This window comes from Euphorbia lathyris, chromosome 7, assembly GCF_963576675.1.
Source record: "Euphorbia lathyris chromosome 7, ddEupLath1.1, whole genome shotgun sequence".
Lineage (NCBI taxonomy): Eukaryota > Viridiplantae > Streptophyta > Magnoliopsida > Malpighiales > Euphorbiaceae > Euphorbia > Euphorbia lathyris.
In genome coordinates, this window is record NC_088916.1 from 33,431,415 (window position 1) to 33,451,645 (window position 20,231).

Here is a 20,231-nt window from a genome sequence, read left to right on the forward strand (position 1 = left end):
ATTGCCAGAGACAGTGCCTGACAGCTTCACTTTCTTCAATCGTAGCCCTAAAAAATAAATAGCTATCGTCAGCAAAAAAACAAGTGTGATACTGGGGGAGCTTGTGGTACTATTGAGCACTCGTGGATGATTCCTCTTTCTTCGAGCTTAGACAATGAGCTTGACAGGCCTTCTGCACATATCAAGAATAGGTATGGGGAAATGGGGTCCCCTTGCCGAAGCCCTCTTTGTGGAATGATAGGTCCGATAGAATGCGCTCCGTTTATAATGTTGTATCGAGCTTTTGTCACACACTGCATTACTAATTGAATCCAGCGAGGAGAGAAACCCAATTTTACCATCATTTGCTCCAGGAATTTCCACTCCACTCTATCATATGCTCTTGCCATGTCTAACTTGAGAGAAGCAAAACCCACCCGACCTTGTGTTTTCCTGTTTAAGTAGTGATTCACTTCGAAAGCTAACATTACATTGTCTGAGATCAGCCTTCCAGGGATGAAAGCACTCTGTTGTTCAGATATAACCAGATGAAGAACCTTCTTGAATCTGTTAGCAAGTACTTTGGAGATAATTTTGTATATTACGTTGCATAGAGCTATCGGACGTAGGTCTGCGGCATATTCGGGCAGAGACTTTTTTGGAATAAGAACCAGAGTAGTTTCGTTAATCTCCTCAGGGAAAACCCCAGTGTTGAGCCATACAAGACATTCTTCTGTCACCTTCTCTCCCACAATACTCCAAAATTTTTGGTAAAAACACGGGTTAAAGCCGTCCGGGCCTGGACTTTTGTCCGGATGCATCGAGAACACTGCTGTTTTGACTTCCTCAGGGGTAAAGGGTTTGATCAGCTGTTCGTTGTCGGCTGTCGTTAATCTGCACACTACATCAGCTATAACTGGCTCGGTCAGGCACTGATCAGATTTGAAAATGTTCTCGTAGTAATTTTTCAGCACTTGTTCTAATCCGTTCCCCCATTCATGCCAACTTCCGTCTTCCCCTTTTAGCTTAGTGAGATTGTTCTTTTTCCGCCGAGCCGTGGCTGCGGAATGGAAGTATTTCGAATTTTGGTCGCCATCCTTTAACCATAGCTGTTTTGAACGTTGCCTCCAATAGCATTCTTTTTGATATAACAGATCATTCAACTCTTCCCTTGTTCTTGTATAAAGCTGTTGATTAACCGCATCAGTTCTTCGTTTCGTTGCTCTCAATATCTCTTTACACGCAAAGTTAAAGAACTACTATTGTTGTTTTTAATGAAAAACAGTTTTTCCAACGGTAGAAGACCCCTACTTTTTTTTTAAGCAAACAATAAATAGTAACAACAAAAAAATATAACATAAGAGTTTTTTTTTTTTTTTTTTGAAACATGCCCAGTAGTCTTCTGGAGGTGGTTTTTGTTCCAAACTCCTCAAATTTTAATTGAAGAGCTCAACAAAGAGTCTCTTGGCCGTTGATAAATTTGAACCAATGATGACCATATTTGATTTGATCCAACGGTTCAAACACAGGAGTATGCACTACACAAAAATAGTCTTTGTTTCGCAGAATCAGAACCATAACTTGCTGGCGTAAGCATCAATCAACCATTGCGAAAAGTGAAAACAGCAATTACAACTTACAAAAGAGAAAAGAAGAAGACTTTAGAGCTTTCTTTCTATCTCTGCAATCTCCCCTTTCCTTATTCTTCCTATCTTCTCCCTAGCGTTTCTCAGATCGAATCCTGTCCTTCTACTCACCAATTCGAGGTATCAGTTATCTCATTCCGTCTCTATGTCATTGTTTATTTTTTTTACGGATCGTAGTTTTTTTTTAATATGTATTTGAGTCTGCGCATTGTTGATTTACAGGGGATATTGCGTAGAGATTATTAGGTTTAAATGGACCCTTCTTCGAGTCAACCGGAGTTTGACTATTTATTCAAGTTGTTAATGATTGGGGATTCTGGCGTGGGGAAGAGTAGTCTGCTTTTGAGTTTCACTTCCGACACTTTTGAGGATCTCTCTCCTACCATAGGTAAGAACTCCTCGCAATCTTCCCGAAACATTATTTGTATCGTTTCTGTTATTCTTTGTTAATTGGTTATATCTGTATAATGGAATTATAGTTTCATGTGTAATTGGTGTATTGCATTGGCTTGTGCATGAAATCCAATGGTTTCGTGCTTCTGATTATCCGACTGTGTCATGTTTAATTAAATAGAAGAAGAGTGATTTTTGCATTTTCCTAGGATTGCAATTTTCATAGCCAAAAAACAGTTGGGAAGAAGAATTCCGACAATGAGACATTGAGGATTCGTACCTGATCTCCCCACGATGCATTCAAACAGGACCTTTTTTGGATGAATTTAGTATTAATATTCAAGTTTTTCTTCTTATCATCTGACATATTGGTGTTTTTTCAAATATACGGTAGACCTAGCAGTTCCCTAGGTATGGGAAATCTCCAGTTCTCTTCTCTCATGTTTAACTACTAACAAACACTTCAGTAGTTGATGGGAGAGAGCCCCATAATAAGAACTTGTGGCCTTTCTACACGAATTCATCGCTAGAGTCCCTTAAACTTATTATTTCATCTGTTTCTTTATATTGTTTAATAGTTTTCACTAGATCATAGTGACATTAAGGACTATGAGTGCATACTGAAACTGGCCTGTAATTAAGCAACTCTTCCTAAATTGTTTGAAAATTGATGAAGTATTCAGTGATAGGGACAGATTGTTATGTGAAAATGATGAGACCTTCATTTGTAACCAAGCTATCCCCAAAGCATCTCCTTGTGAGGATCACTCCTCGAGATGCATCCACTTTTCTGACTTCTGCTGCACTGTTGAACTTCAAAATGCTCCTGCAGATGATGGCAAAAACAGTGAGTGATCCAAAAAAGCATTGTGTTTCATCTTCCCACTCTGCATGAGATGGATTGGTTACTGCAAGTCAAGATCCATTTCCATCAATGGACATCAACTTGTTTCTGTCTGATAATGGCATTTTCATGGATTGTCTGGATGAATGGTGGTTAGATCTCAAGAGAGGGCATCAACCTAAAATGAGTCTAGTGTTATCATTTGGATATGAGTTGGATTGGATCCTTTGCAGTATTGCTCATTTTACCTTATACATCAGCAATGATTTCAAGCGTACATTGATTCTTAACGTGAATCTCGAGAATCTAATGAAAAAATAAGAAAACTTTTGAGGAACTGATACGAAAGTTATGGAAAAATCAAGAAAGTAAAGTTAAAGCTCTGATTGTTATTATAGAAGTACATGAGAGTTGGTTAAAATAAGTTGTTGAGACTAGATTTGAGCTTAGTTTAAGGAGAAAATAACTAACTACGTGAACTAGTTGGAAGATGAAAAATACTATTTCTTGAATAGTGTGCAATAGGTTGTTATTTGTTAGTTACAATGCAATTACAGAAAAATATCTATGCTATGGATAAATATGGTTAAGTTACTGATTTATGCTTTCTTCACGTTATTATGTATATGTGAAGTTAGTTGTTCATCTTCTTATACTTACTTGACTGATATAATGCTAGTTTCAGGGTATCAGTGAATTTTTTTTTTTTTCCTTTCTGCGGTATATTTTGGTAACTAATCTTGGATGAATTTTGTAGGTGTGGATTTTAAGGTAAAGCACGTTACCATAGGTGGGAAAAAGTTGAAACTTGCTATCTGGGACACAGGTAATGCTTATTTTTCTTGATGATTATTTTCTGAATTTTTTTATACATCAATTTTTCCCCTTCCCCCTCTCTCCTAACACAGATGGCTCTACTGAGAGTGATTAAACATTATCTGTCACACAACAAAAGTGGAATTGAGATTTGTTTATATGCTCTTAATCTACTGCTTAATTTATATTTTGATAAGGGTATAACTAGGATTCAGAGATTAGCATGTAAATTAGGATTCACCGTGAGCGCTTGATGCGCCGGTTAGGAGGACTAAAGAGTGGCAAAGGGATGTAATGGTGAGGGGTAGGGGAAGACCTAAGCAAACTTGGAAGAGGGTGATTGAGAGTGATATGATATGAGTTTATTGGGGATTGAGGAAAATATGTTAGTGGATAGGAGGGAGTGGAGGGAGAGAATTTATGTCGCCGACACGACTTGATTTCACGGTTTTATATGATGGTTCATGTTAGCCGATCCCGAATCATTTCGAGACTAAGGGGTTGTTGTTGTTGTTGTTGTTGTTGGGTAGCCGTGGTTTTTCAGATATTGAAATGTGTATTCTATAACCCTTACAAATGGATAAGAGGTTAACAGTTTCTTATTGAAAGTTCGAGCACAAGGGCAGAAATTTGGGTTCCAGTACTTGGCTATAGCATTTTTCTTCACCCAATGCATGTATATGTTCATTTATTTTTCTTAATAGCATTAACCATTTTTCAACAAACTCTTAACAAACTGTATCAATATGCAGCTGGACAGGAGAGATTTAGAACACTTACTAGTTCATATTACAGAGGAGCTCAAGGAATCATTATGGGTAAACGAAGTCATCTTATTTTCCTCATCCTCATGTTAACTTTTCTACAGTCATATTACATTTCTATGTATTTGCTATTGAAATAACAAAAATATACCTGTTTCATCTTATCTGGTGGAAAAGAAATTCATACATCATTCAACCTTTTGGTATAGTTGTGTACAGAGGTGATAGTAACTGCATAAGTTGGATTTAACACCATTGTAACGTTTCTTCTCTGCAAGTGATTGTAGCATCCTTTCATAGTTGTATTTCAGTTATCTATTTTTTTTTTAAAAATTATGGAAGTAGCTTAACTGTTTGTGAAAGAACATAATACAATACCTATTTTGTAGGTGACTGCTTTGTAATTTTATTATATTTATCTCATATTTCCCTTACTCTTAACCTTTGGACTGTTGCTTTTGGAAAATTGATAGTATATGATGTAACAAGGCGAGATACATTTACAAATCTATCTGATATATGGGCGAAAGAGATTGATTTATATTCAACGAATCAGGATTGCATCAAGATGCTTGTTGGCAACAAACTTGACAAGGTAGATCTAGTAGAAGCAGTCATGTAACTTTAACTATATGGAAATTGTCTTATGATCTTTTCAAATAGAATTTATTAAGATGTTTTCAAATGGAATGAGAGAGCTTATCTTTTCAGGAAAGTGAAAGGGTTGTCACCAAAAAAGAGGGAATCAACTTTGCCAGGGAATATGGATGCCTATTTCTTGAATGTAGTGCAAAAACTCGAGTCAATGTGGAGCAATGTTTTGAGGAGCTTGTTTTAAAGGTAAATAAAACTCTAGCTTCTTCTTGTATAGATCTTGGATAAATGTGGTGGGATAGGGATAAAAAATCCTAAGAGTCAATTATCCCATGTTTGTTATAGGGATAGAGCAATGAGATTAGGAAGGGATATTTTTGTCCCTGAAATCTTATACCTAGGATGGGGTGGGACAAGCTCCTACAATTTTAAAAGTCCATTTTATCCCTCAAACCAAAGTTTTATGTACTTTAAGTAGTGATAATATAGTAAAATATATTATATTATCTTTATCCCTATCCCACAAAACAAACATGGAATAATAATTATCAGCTATATTATTTTTATCTTATCCCCATCTTTTATTCTTATACCTATCCCAACATTTATCCTTATCCATGTACTCATCAAATACCAAACGCCTCCTATGTTTTCATAGTAAGAGTGGTTTGTAATTGACCTGCCCTTTTCATTGTACCCATGGTTTCCTACGCAATCTTCTGCTTATGTTGATATGCAGATTTTAGAGACGCCTAGTCTGTTGGCTGAAGGGTCAAGTGGTGTGAAGAAGAACATTTTCAAACAGAAGCCTCCGCAGGATGCTGCAAGTAGTAGCTGCTGTTCCTGGTGATTTCATTCATACTTTGATTTATCATGTTTTCTTTTGTTTGGAGTAGCTTCTGGTTTCTACTGTCCGTTAATCCTCTATATGAAACATATATTTATTACAAAATGATATATGTGTTTGATGTAATACACGTTCTTTCTCTCTCTCTCTCCAGATTTAGGTTGCAACGCTGTTTTAGTTTTTTTAGTTGTACTCAATTTAGTCCATAATAATCTAACCTTCTCAAGTTTTTACACACCATACCATAAGTTTTAAATTGATAGTTAGCTATCATTTTGTTTTAATTTATCACTTGAATGGAGGAAAATGTTTCATGATTAATTACAGAATTTATGAAAGGGGAATTTACAAAACTGACTCAATGATGAGGTCCTTTTATATATTTAGATCCATTTAGGTACATGTTACCAAACTATACCCTTATATGCATATTTTCCAAAAATACCATTAGTTTTGTAAACACTTTTAAGAATAACTCTTAATTCATCTACAAATCATTTTCAAGCTTCATCTCCAAACATCATGTAAGTTATTATTGATTTTAAATATATAATAATCAATTGCAATGTTAGAAAGATTATACTTACACCAAGTTATATATACTTCACTGAAGGTTTGATGTTCGCAAATTGCAAAATGTGAACCTCCTTGATAAATTGCGAATACTCTTTTATTATTTGCATTTAGTGTGGAATACGATCAGATCACAAATGAGCTATATGTATCTATGTTCGCAAACAACAAAATACGAACCCCATTAGTTAACATGCGAAGCTTATTTTGCATCATATTGCATAAAAATGTGATACAGAACATAACATGTGAATTGCATCTTCTCAAATGCGAACTTACATACTAAATTTGAAATTGAATTTCATTCAATTTTGAACTATATTTTCTATGTTTATGAATGATTCTTACATGGATTTGGCAATGTATTTTATTCTTTTAATAGAAGTATGTCCACATATATTGTTCTTTGTTTGGTTTTGTGGAATGGTCAATGGAAAAAGTTGCAAGTACCATGACATATGTGGGTGTTGAATCGAAGTTGCTCCGAGTTTAAAAAAATCAAGTTGGAGAACTTACTTCTGTAGGTGTTGATTCAATTTTACATGATTTACGAAGTCCATGCAAGCAAAACACGGTCCAAACACAGTATCTATTGCAGATCACAATGATGTACGATGCTTCTTAGACTATTGCTCGCTAAATCCGACCTATGTAATTGTTGGCGATATTTTTGAGTAACAAAAATATTCCTTTACAACCTTGACTTGTGTGGGAAAATGCGGGCGTGCCAGAGAATTAGGTTCTCAACCTACGTTTAAGAAAACGGGTTTTAATAGATATGCGTCTGTGTCTAATAGATAACTGACTAATAATCGAACAATTGTATGAGAAAAGTAAGGATTGTGAAAATGTTTCCTTGGGTTCCTAGTTGCCCCCAGTACAACTTTAACTAGAATTGGACCAATAGTTTTCAGTAATTAACGATGTAGGAATAATAAAGCAAACACAAGAATTTTGGAATTTTTTCTTTATATTTACTTTAAAACAAGAGTTTTAGGTTGCAATAAACCGAATGAGAATAATTACAGCCAAGACAAATAGCAAATTTAATATCCACAATGTCAAAAGCAATAATAATAATTGAAATTGGAATTGAAATGAAACAATTGAAATGAATTAACCGAAGCAGTGAGCCGTTGCATCGAAGCGTCGCGTTGAAATGTTGTGTCTGCCTGAGGTCGTTATCCCGAGACCGATGCTTGACTTGAGTAAAATGTGTGTTTAGTGGGCTTAACTGATTGGGCTTGAATATTTGGAAATTGAGATTCCTGTGATAATATTGATATTTTGGCTAGGAAATTGAGTATTTGGATGTGAATCTGAATAGGAAAAACGAATCGGATTTGTGTTTGGTCGGAAAAGAGCAAATTATACCGAATCAGGGACCGATAGGACGATTTTAGTGGCTAAATCGGACAAAAAAGGAGGCTGATGTAAATTGATGTTCAGTTTGATGAACGAAGGCTTGAGATTATAGCGATTGTAGCTAAAATTGTTGATAAGAATCAAGGATTAGTGATTGAAATTGGTTCGGGAGCTTGAATATGAACGTAATTGGGACCGAATTTGGCTAGAATACATGAATAGGTTGAATATATTTGAGAATTGTATTGATATGTGTTGTGTATTGTTGTATTGGATTGATTATTTTGGTATTGATATTGGTTTTGTATTGATTATTGGGTGGTTGAATGAAGAAGAAGAAAGGTTATTTATAAGATGAATTTTCACCCACTAAACACTCATTTACCCACTACTCATGCCATGACTCCACTAAGCACAAAATAGAGTAGTGCTTCCTTATTTTTAGGCCTCAACTTGGCTTGTGTAAGTTGACCCGAATTTGCTTGTGTTTCTTCAGCTGACTTCGTAAAATTCCTACTCTCTCTGTGATCGTCCTATGGTGTTGCTGAAGATGGATCCAGAAAGTTGGGGACGTCTATTTTCTGGATCCAAACTCACTTCTGAAGTTCTTGAACGTTTAGCTTGTCGAAAAAATTAATCAAAAGTGATCAGTGGCCTATTTCGGATTTCCTGTATTAAGAAAGTTAGTTTAGTGGCATTTTCCACTTTGTCACCCACTAATCCACTTTCTTCTCTTCTTTTGACTATTTCTTTTTTATTTTATATTTTTTATTTCCTTTATTTTGTATTTCTTTTATTTTCGTTATTTTTTACATCAAAATGATAAAAATGACAAACGATAGGTTATAATTATGACCTATGGTTTGAATGCGAATAAATGTAAACATTAGTGCACTTAGGTTATAATTATAACCTATAGTAAAAATGTAAGTAAATATAAAAATTACATTTACCCCTAACAATTACCCCCCTTCTCTTTTACGTAATGGAATTACGTAATAAGAAAAAGTTTTTATTTTACCCCCTAACTTTCCTAATTCTAACTTTTATCCCATTCCTTGTCAAAAAAAAAAAAAAAAAACTTTTATCCCATAAAATTTAATTGAATAAATCTTATAAAATAAAAAGCCTATTTGTGAGAATAAATCCTAATTTGCCTAAAAGGAAAATGAAATTCATCCGAACTTCCCTAAACTAATTCGGCCCATTAAAGAATTAAAATTTGGGCTTTCTGAACCTAATGAAAAACCACAAAAGCTTGAATTAAACCCAATTTTCACTAAATTAAAAGCTAAATCAAAGTCTAAACCCAAATTTCTTTTTCCCCCTTCTCTTCTTTTCGATTTCTTCCCTGCTTCACGCAATCGGCGACTTCTCTCCCCCTGCACCCGACGTTCTTCTTCTCCAGCGACCTTCGCCGTCTTCGTCTTCTTCCGCGGCGTTCGTTTCCACCGTCCGCTGTCGGATTCTTCCTCGTCCTTGGCGTTGCCGCCTCCGTCTCCCTCACGTCGGCGTTCTTTTTGTCGCCGTCGTCTCCTTCCCATTCGGTTTCTTCCTCCTCCGCTGTTGCTGCCGTGAACAATGTCGGCCTCCTCCTCCACGGGTAAGTTCCTTTCCTTTTCAATTTCGTCTCCTTCCTTGATTTTGCACCATTTTACATGATCTTACAGATTTAGGCATGATTGAATTTTGATTTAATCTTGTTTTTCTTGCCTTATTAAGAGTTAGGGTATGCTTAAAATCATATTTGGCGAAGGTTAGGATTGAAATTGGTATGATTTGTTGTGATGGAGCTTGTAAATGGTGAACAATGGATAGAAATTAGGCTTGGGAGAGGTGAAATTGATGTTCTTGGATTGAAATTTGAGGTTTTTGGGCGAAATTAAAGAAGTTTTAGACTAAGGGAAGGATCAATTTGGTATTTGGCTTTGAGTTTGCTGTAGAATTTTGCTTTGAACGATGTTGGCAGGCTAGAAAACAGCAGGTGTAAAAATGGCTTAATTGTTAAATTAAGGCCAAGAAACTGAAATTAAGGCTAGGAAAATACCAGGAATGCCTGTAATTTTGATTTTCCTGTGCAAATTCAAACTTATTGGCTTGTTTTTGAACCTGCGAATTGCTAATCTTTGTGTTTTTCTTCGGTTTACAGCAAATTTTATTTCTTTTTTACACCGAATATCTTTTATCTGCCTTATTTATTTATTTTGGTTTCTTTTCTTTTCTTTTAGGCAGATTCGGGTTACATTTTTTGCATTTTTTTTAAAGTAAGAAACGCGTACCTGAGCTTTTGCCCTCCGTGTCTGAATAAACTTCCAGTTAATACTGACTATTCTCATCTCATTGAGCCTTTCTCCTACCTCGGACAGCGATTATGCTTGAAGAAGGTAAAAACTACGCCTTTGAATCAATTTTTCCTTGAGTTAACTTGAAAAAACCAATTGAATTTCTCTTAATTTCTTCTTCAGGTTTCCTATTTTGGCATCAGGCCTGTGGCTCTTTCTGGTGAGCCTACCGATGACTTGATCTCAGGAGATGAGCCTTTGCTTCTGGATAGCTCTTTGTTTCCTCTCGGCTCCAAGAAGAGCACGTATCCTGTCTTTCCCGTGGAAGAAGCTTGTTGACAGGTTCATGCCGAGCTATGAAAGTAAATGGAAGGAATGGGGCATCTACAACTTCATTGAGCTGTCATGCCATGAGTCCTTCCTTAGCCACAACGTCATCACTGGGGCTCTTAACTTCTGGTCTACCCGCTGCAATTCTCTCATGCTTCCTCTAGGGCCGATGTCTATGACTCTCAGAGATGTGATGGCAATCACAGGATTGCCTATGGGTGAGGCTGAGATTCCTGGGCAGATCCATACTGACTTGTTTCCCGAGCTGCAGCCTTTATCTGTCCAGTCAGCTGGCAAATACTGTACCGTGATGACACAATTTCCTGAGCTGCGGACCGTCAGTGATGCTGGGCACGTTTATTTCATTTGGTTTCTGCTGAGTTAGTTCCTCTTTGAGCCTCTAGGAGGTAGGCCTACTCCTAACATCTTCCACATAGCCAAGGCTTTGGTTGCAGGGCAAAGTCTGAACTTGTGCTCCATGCTGCTTGCTAATCTGTACCACAGATTAGAAAAGACGATAAAGGAGAAGCCTTTATCGATGATCAGAGGTGGGCTGTGGTTCTTCCAGCTAGAAGTCATTTACAGAAGCACCGGTAAATAATAATAAGCCTAGGGCTAGGCCTAAAGGGGCGGCAAACAGGTTCGGAATGGTGACCTAAAGGTTCCGAATGGGAATGGTGACCTAAAGGTTCCGAATGGGAATGGAGGCCTAAAGGTTACGAATGGCGGCTAAAAGGTTAGGAATAGGAAGCTTGCAGCAGAGGCAGAGGGAAATAGGAATTAAGAACGAGAAAGATTTTCATCCGTTAATTGTTAGCTAGAAACTAAGCCGTTACCTAGGCTAGGACGATGTAATTAGGGAAAGAATAGGGATCGAATGAAAGAATGAGATTTGCAAACTTCGAAAGCAGCGGGAAAAGGGCTATGTAAGGCCTAAAGATAGGGTTCAACAGCAGCCAGAAGGGCTAAAAAACGGGCTTTGAAAGCCCATATTTGTATAACCCATGTGCTAAGGTTCAGGTCTAAAGCATAATTTTCAGACAGCCACAAATAGCTTTTCCCTTTCTTGTTTTCCTGTTGATGGTGAGTGAAATAGGGTTGCTTATACTTGGAGTATCTTAGCAATTCATGGTGATGAAGTCAGTTTAGGCTATTCTTCATTCCTGGCAAGCAAGAAAGTATCGACTCTCTAAATAGTGGAAGCTCGGTTCCCGGGCAATCCATCCTAATCAAGTAGGAACAGAACTCTTCTTGCATCCGTTCACTCCTGACATCCCCTAACTTTGACAAGGCAACAATTGCAAGTCCATTTCCCTTCGGAGAAGAGAATTCGAATCTCACTTTTTGACGAAACCCTGTGTTTTTGGCCGTAAAAGCAATTTCACTCGATAAAAGAAAATGGAAAGAAGACTTTTTACGTTTTCCCGTCTTTTTCGCCGTAAAGTGCATTTCCCTTCGGAGAAGAGAAATTTCAATGAAACTTTTTCATCTCATATAGCTGTCAAATCTGACTTTTTTCGACCTTTCCTTCGACGACTCAAACTAGGAGTGACCATTCTTTTATTGTAGTTGCCAGACGTGAGTGACCTTGCCGAGTCCGATAGGTTGCCCAATGGTGCGAGTCTTAGTTCGGTGTTCCCGGTCGACTGGAAGGAGAGGTAAGGCGGAGCGGAAGGATAAGTAGGGCTTGGACCTAAGCTAAGGAATAGACTTTTGACTTCGTCTTCTATATAACTTACTCGCGAAACAAAGACAGAATCGGGAAAGCAAAGCCCCAAGGCTAGGGGCAAGGCAAAGCAAAGAAGCAAGCAATCAAGCTTACACTAGGCTTACTGAACACTAAGTCAATCTTATGAAAGATAGAATAGAGTACACGCTAACTTCTGAACTAGAAAGATGAAAGATAGAGAGTACATGCACCTATTCGTTACCAGATAGAAATGCCTAAGGTAAGACGTATGAAGCCATAGCGTGGGAGCGGAACCTTCGAAGCTGGAGTGGTAGTGGGGCCGATCAGCTCTACAGTGAACTTCACGGTCCTGGACATACCAGTCACCTTTTCTCTACTCCTGGGACGTCCGTGGTTCCACCCTTTGGGAGGCATTCCTTCCACCTTGCATCAGAAGATCAAATTCCCCTTCAATGGGAAGGGCATCACCATAGAGCAGCCTCAACGCTCGAAAGACGAAAAGCGAGAACGTACTCGCGCATGCCTAATTTTCTCTTTCTGGAGACTAACGAAAAGACTACAGTGTAATCTAATAGAATATTCTATTCTAATGTCTTCGAGTCTATTTATAGGCTATCCTAGCCCGGGAATGGAGCGAAAGAAAGAGAAATTGAAGAATCAGAGGCTGCTGCTTAATAATAAGCTCGCCGGAGAAGATACTCTTTATGTCAGCTAAAGGAATTGCATTTAGAATAGACTTAGAGTAGTGGTTGACCGACCTGTACTGTAGGGCTTGAGCCCCGTCCTCCTCTCCTTATATGACATTCGTCTTAAGCGCACCGTATGTTGGCGTGGTTCCCCTGATCGAGAAAATGGAGAAGCAGAGGAATAGTAATAGGTTGAGGACGACTGACTAGTGATGATTGTTCAGAGACGGCTAGTTCTTCTTATTTAAGAAGGTACGAGAGAATATTGATTGTCGGGGCACACAACAGAGATTTTAGGGTCTTCTCCGTGGCATCTATCTTCCGGGGACAGGTACCCGTCTACTGGAAAGGACAGTTTCCCATACAAGATTGTAAACAACATTGGGTGAATAGTTTCATCCACTGATGAGTATTCCACTTTCTTAGTTAGAGTCCCCCTTTTTGGGATAATACGATAGTTGACCACAAGTCTTTCTGTTGGGCACGGTCTCATAGTTAGGAGACTACCTAGCTGAGGTAGTAAGTGGTTGGGCTATGGTACGGCGACTGCTTGTTAAGAGAGACTAACTAGCCACTAAGCCACGGTGAAGCGAGAAGAGGCCTAGCACTAGTAGGAAAAGGGTAAATAAGCCAAGCCTAGCGATCATAAGCCAAAGAAGGCCTAAGCCGGGAAAGAAAGCAGCAAGCTGCGGGAAAAGGGTGTACAAGTAACTGAACTCCTTCAAGAAGCCCAATCGAAGGCTTATCGATCGATGTCGCGCGGCGCGGATCCGCAAATTGAGAAGGTTTTCTCTAGGGTTTCGTGCCCACTCAATAGGTCCATATGCATGGCAGCAGACTTAAGGTTTTCTGTATTTTGTGGAGGCTTCTCTTAGGTCTACGTCCTAAAGGCTGGGTGGTCTATAGATATTCTGCTACTTCCCTGAGTTGGCGACAGTTCGTGCCAACCCGTCTAGAGGCTCATTGGGAGTTGATGCTTGTTATGCTTCTTCAGAGCTATCCCAGGAGGATATGGTTCGTTTCTTTCGGATGGCGAGGCCGAATACCACCAGATTGTTTCTATTCAGCACGCCTGGAGAGTCTTTTCTACCGAGATGAGCTACCACGTACTTTGAGGCTCAAGACCATTCTGATAGGTTCTGCTGGAGTGAGTTCTACACCACTCGTCACCTAGTGCACGGATTTCCGAAGAATAGGAACTCGAAGGCTCCGGTTCAAGGATTAGTCCTCTATGCCCCGTGCTTGTGGGCAAGGCAGCTAGGCTTCTTTTAGGGCATTCCTTCTCCTCTTCCATTCCCTACTGCAGAGCTAAAGGCGAATGCCCTAGATGATGACATTGATGAGTCCTAGCAGTCCCAGATCATTGGGTATCTTCCCATGGTTCTTGATTCTGCTTAACTGTCGTTTAATGAGTGGTGACAGCCTATCTTCGCTGTACTTGTACCTCCTGTGGGTATTTAGCTTCGCTTTTCTTTACTTTTATTTTCTTTTGCTTTCTATTTTTACTTTTCATTTTTCTTGATTGCACTTGTATGTATATTTTTGTCTTTTTCTTTTCTTTTTTGTGCAATCTTGTTTTTTTTTTTTATAAAGAACTAACTAAATAAGACTTTGTTCTTGCAGCTTCAAGTGGAAGTTCCATCCCAGAGCCAGTGAGTGAGAAGCCGCGAGCTGTTGAGCCTGTGAGAGGTAAACCTGTCTTTAACTGTGGAACCCGACGATATTCTCGGATATGCTGGATTGGATTTGGTTATCATAATCTCCCCTCTGATTCGATTATGTTCACATAAATGGAGGATGACGCTTCTGGTGATTCTGGAGATTCAGTGCAAGTTAATGTAGTTGAAGTTAGTAAGGAGGAGATCGATCCTTGCGAGGATACATTCGTCGGAGAGGACCCTCGTTATGCGGATGATGAGATTGAGGTTGTGCCCCACTGTGCTCCTACACCTATGCAGAGTCTCCCAACCTTCTCCTTTGAGAGGTCCGATGTCGATGCTTCAGTAAGTGCACCAGATGTTGCACGAGACCCTCCTACGCGTGAGCTGCTTCCTGTTGGAGTTTAGTGTCCTAAAGACAATTGTTTTAGGATATAAATATTAATGAATAAATTGTTTATTTAGTCATTTGTTTAATCAGATATATATCATTAAAATGTAACTATATATAAAGGCACTAATCTTTCATAAAGAAATTAATCCTAAGTTTATTTAAGTAGTTATAAAGTGTTCATACAAGCATGAAGTGAGACTGTACTTTATAATAGACCAATAAACTTAAAATCAACCAAAGTCAAGTAATATGTTATAGGGGTTGGCATATTACTGTTGAGACTTGCATGTAACAGTCTTTTCTGTCGAGACAGAAAGCTGATCTCACAAGCTTTAGATATTTATATATCTAGACAGTTACATGAATCCGGTGAAGGAGTTCATTAGGATTGTGACCCGAGTTGAGATAACAGTATGGATTAATTTATCTAAAAGTGTCAATTGTTCATCTCATTTGTATTAGTAGGTATAACTAATCCTGAGACTCAAATATTCGTTAATTAGTGATTTTTATTATGGAGTCTGGTACTTTGATTCTGTGCGAGCACGATCCAACAGGTGAGAGCCTGGGGTGTGTGAGAGCAGGGTTGGGTATCACACAAAGTAATTGCATAATAGTTAATGTCAGATTGAGCATTCGTCACTCCCGATAAATGGGAGATATATCCAAATGGCCGCTTGTGGTGAATTAACTGAAATCCTTGCAAGGTGATATAGTTAAGAGTAGAAATAGAAATTTCACTTAACTTATCTTTCAGAGTGAATTCAACCTGTACAAGTAAAACAGACTATTCGCTATATGCAACCTTGACACGTTCCATGGTTATAAGGAATTGACCAACAGGATATAGTTGATGAAGGATCGTATTATATTGCACCTAATGCTGAAAGGTTAATGTCAGTTATCAGCCTGACTTCTTAATTGCTCTGGGGGAATATCATAGGTTCTGCCAGTAACAGCTCGCGACGGTATTCCGTTATATACATGTTGGGATTAATCAGGATGAATTAATTTCAAAGGATATATACGGCTAGTGGCAATGAGGAACCTAATGGGTCGCATATTAGACTTGGAACCAGAGGATGAAAATATAATTAGCGGGACATACTGCATGGGCCAAAATTTATTAGTTAATTAGGGATAATTAATTTGATTTAATAATTATAATTAGATTATGATTATAAATTAAATTAAAGGATTATCTGATAATATTAATTAGAGGTTTTAATGTGATTGAAACTCTAATTAATTATCCCTAACAATAATTAAATTATTAATTTGATTAGTAATATTATCTAGATATAATTAGTTATTATTTTAATAATAATAAAGTGTTTATTTAATTATCTAATTAGTTAATTCAACTTACTTGTGATAGTCACCTAGACCGTGTAAGCAAGAAACACATGTCTAAGCTGCATCAAGATGGGCTTATAGACTCGGTTGATTTTAAATCAATGGGCACATGTAAGTCGTGTTTAAAGGAAAGATGACAAAGACACCCTTTAGCAATAAAGGAGAACATGTATTAGACACTCTAAGACTAGTGCATTCAGATGTATGTAGTCATACGTCAACACAAGCAAGAGAAAAGGTTCAGTCACTTCATTAGCTTCATAAGATGATCATACCAGATATTGATTCATCTGCTTGATGAAGCATGAGTCAGAAGCTTTTGAGAAAGTTCAAATGATTCAAGAATGAAGTAGTAAATCAAACAGGAAAGACTATTAAAGTACTTCGATTAGACCGAGGCAGAGAATATCTTTCAAATGATTTCCTGAATTATCTAAATGAATATGGATTCACTCATAATGGACTCCTCTGTATACACCACGATGTATCTGAAAGGAGAAAGTGTACTCTATTAGATATAGTACGATCTATGATGAGCACAACCTCTCTTCCAAAGATGTTCTAAGGCCACGCCCTAGAAACCGCCTTATTTACCTTGAACCGAGTATCCACAAAAACCGCCAAGTTCTCTTCCATTTGAATTGTTCATTGGAAAAGAAACCCAGTTTCTCTTTCATGAGAATTTTAGGGGTGTTCAGCACATGTTAAATACATAGCATCAGATTAAGTTAGACCATAAATCTGATAAATATTTCTTCATTGGAATTCCGAAAGATACAGTAGGATATTACTTCTATCATTCGGATGATTGAAAGTAATAGTATCCAAACACGCTGTATTTCTAAAGGAAGAGTTTCTTCTAGAAACATAAGTAGAAAGAATGATTGAACTTGAAGAAGTTCAAGAAGAAGGATTGGCTGAAATAACGGAAGCGATGGTGGAACTCGAATCTATCTCATAGAATGAGACACTGGTGACACTGTTAACTCATAGGTCTGGTCGAGTTCATCAAATCCCGAAGAGATTTGGTGAACTAGTGGGAGCCGATGAAATCCCAAAGAGATTTGGATTTCTAGTGGGAGATGATGAAGAGGTTCACGTGTTAGACGATGAACCTACGACTTATGAGAAGGCTCTTGTAAACCTATACATGTAAGCTAGTGGAAGCTCGTATGAGCCTTTACATGTAAACTAGTGGGAGCTTGGTCGTTTACTTAGTATTATATGTCGACGATATTCTACTAATGGGAACGACGTAGCTATACTGCAATCGGTGAAAATTTTGGTTATCGGATAAAATTCTCCATAATAGACTTAGGAGAAGCAGCTTACATCTTAAGGATTAAAATCTATGGAGATAGATTGAGAAGACTGCTTGACCCCTCCCAGTCTAAATACATTGACAAAGTGCTCAAAGCGTTTTGCACTAGACCTAACGTCACTTTTGCTTTAAGCATGACAAAGTCGACTATAGGTCAATCCGAGTGATGGTCACTGGATTGTTGTCAAGAACATTCTTAAGTATTTAAAATGACTTAAGATATGTTCCGACTATATGGAGATGAAATTTGAAAGTTGGACACTTTCAAATACAAGTCATCAAACAGATAAAGATGATCTTGCAGAATACAAGTTTATTCTGAAAGAGGTACGGTTAGCTGGAATAGTTCCGAGCAGGAAATCGTGACCGAGCCAGTAAATTAAATCAGAGTATATATATAGCAGCTTCGGAAGCAGCTAAAAGGAAGTTTGGAATGCAAGTTCATTAGTGAACTAGGCGTGGTACCTGACATTGTTAATGAGATTAACAATAGGGCTGTTGCTCTTGCTAAGGGCCCGCAGTCTCATAATACGTCCAAACACTAGCTCAGTCGTTACTATCTCTTCCGAGAGATAACAACAAGAGTAGATGTGAGAATTAAAAGAGTGCCCCACTAAGGCACAATCTTATAGAATGCCTTACCCCAAAAGGTTCATGATCGTCATGCGAACGCTTATGGGAATATTTTCAGAAACAATTGGCTTTAGTCCAAGTGGGAGAATGTTGGAGTTTAGTGTCCTAAAGACAATTGTTTTAGGATATAAATATTAATGAATAAATTGTTTATTTAGTCATTTGTTTAATCAGATATATAGCATTAAAATGTGACTATATATAAAGGCACAAATCTTTCATAAAGAAAGTAATCCTAAGTTTATTTAAGTAGTTATAAAGTGTTCATACAAGCATGAAGTGAGACTATACTTTATAATAGACCAATAGACTTAAAATCAACCCAAGTCAAGTAATATGTTATAAGGGTTGGCATATTACTGTTGAGACTTGCATGTAACAGTGTTTTCTGTCGAGACAGAAAGCTGATCTCACAAGCTTTAGATATTTAGATATCTAGACAGTTACATGGATCCGGTGAAGGAGTTCATTAGGATTGGGACCCGACTTGAGATAACAGCATGGATTAATTTATCTAAAAGTGTCAACTGTTCATCTCATTTGTATTAGTAGGTATAACTAATCCTTAGACTCAAACATCCGTTAATTAGTGATTCTGGATTATGGAGTCTGGTACTTTGATTCTGTGCGAGCACGATGCAACAGGTGATTGGCTTATATGTCAGCATATGCCATATGAAGCATTGCTCGAAGTTCGTTGCTGAGGTGGTGCAGTTGATCTTGGGATAAATGAAGTAACTCAGCAGATAGTGAGCCATCTTTTGGTGCTGACCCATAAAGGAACTGGATACTTCTCCTGAGTGGCCTTCAGGTTTACAGAAGGTGACTACGTACCCAGTATTGTCCTGATCTCCAGATCTTCTCAGCTTTGCTCCTTCATTTTTCAGCTTCAGCAAGTTTGCCAGATAGTCAGGATTGATGAAGATGGTCTTTTCTCTTACCACAGTTACCAGACAGTCCTGGTTGTCATCAGCAACACGGAGGTTGTGGTAGAACTCCCTTACGAGGTCAGGATAAGTGTGATCCCTAATAGAGAACAGCTCGGTCCATCCATTTTGCGATATCCATTCGCAGAAGGGTTGCTCGGAGGTTACGAAGGCCTCAGATACCTATCACGAGAAATCTACTTTCCATTCGGTAATGTTGTTGAAAACCTTAGTATAGGTCCTAGCTTTGGTCGGTTTTTCTTTGAAAGAAGTAGCTTGCCCAGTTTTTCCTTTACTCGGCGTAGTGACCTTGGTTGTTTTAGGGTGACCGGCACCGGAGATGTTGACGGAAACTTGAGTCATAATTTCAGAACAAGTTTGGGAAGCTTTGAGAGTTTTTTAGAGAGAAAGCTCTTTGCCTTAGAATTCGGTAGGTGTAAAGAAGATAAAGAATGGGGATTTACCCATTATTTATAGCGGTGAAGTGTGGATCTTATCGAATCCATGTGTCAGTTTTGCCTTGGGATTGTCAACCGACAAAAATCCTGGCTTTTATGACACATTCGGCGCATACGTCATCCTAGGTGGCTATTCGCGTGCTTAAGCATTAAGTGCAACGGATCTAACACTCAGCGTTTAGAATACTAAGCGTTTTGGATTCTGAGTGGTCAGTAGTATATGAAAGGATGATTTCTCAGTTTAAGATTTACTACTCGGTGTGCATATTGACTTAATATGGGTGTGTATTATATGTTAAGTACTCAGCATAACAATCACTCAGCATGCATTTGTGTAAATCATTCAGCATAGTAATTCACTCAGCATAAATTTTCATTTTAGAACAGGAAATTACTGAAGAGGATTAAACATACCAATGGCTTCTCTCAGTATGCTGAATTGTTCACGAGCCAGTGGCTTTGTGAAGATATCCGCAAGCTGCTCATCCGTTGGGACGAAGGTCAGCTTTATCTCACCTTTGAGTACATGGTCTCTAATGAAGTGATGTCTTATGCTGACATGCTTCATTCTGCTGTGTTGAATTGGGTTCTTTCATAGATCAATTGCACTTTTGTTGTCGCATTTGATCTCAATTGTCTTTATTTGAACACCATAGTCTTCAAGCTGTTGCTTAAT

General features: G+C 38.1%; 1 protein-coding gene and 1 long non-coding RNA gene across 5 annotated transcripts; both read left to right on the top strand.

Annotated features, from left to right (window-relative positions):
* Positions 1-1,588: 1,588 nt before the first annotated feature.
* LOC136201505 (ras-related protein RABC1) lies at positions 1,589-6,026 on the top strand. Its single transcript, XM_065992183.1, has 7 exons — positions 1,589-1,745; positions 1,848-2,013; positions 3,620-3,688; positions 4,431-4,496; positions 4,916-5,037; positions 5,154-5,282; positions 5,776-6,026. The coding sequence occupies exons 2-7, from the start codon at positions 1,878-1,880 to the stop codon at positions 5,884-5,886; spliced, it is 633 nt and encodes a 210-aa protein (XP_065848255.1). The 5' UTR covers positions 1,589-1,745; positions 1,848-1,877; the 3' UTR covers positions 5,887-6,026.
* Positions 6,027-8,890: 2,864 nt separating this feature from the next.
* LOC136201133 (uncharacterized) lies at positions 8,891-15,012 on the top strand. 4 transcript variants are annotated; one of them, XR_010673696.1, is made up of 4 exons: positions 8,891-9,424; positions 10,050-10,205; positions 10,287-14,262; positions 14,433-15,012. It is a non-coding gene; the product is annotated as an uncharacterized lncRNA (long non-coding RNA). The 4 variants fall into 4 exon arrangements; XR_010673697.1 differs by having other exon boundaries at positions 10,287-14,258; XR_010673695.1 differs by having other exon boundaries at positions 10,287-15,012.
* The last annotated feature ends 5,219 nt before the right edge of the window (positions 15,013-20,231 follow it).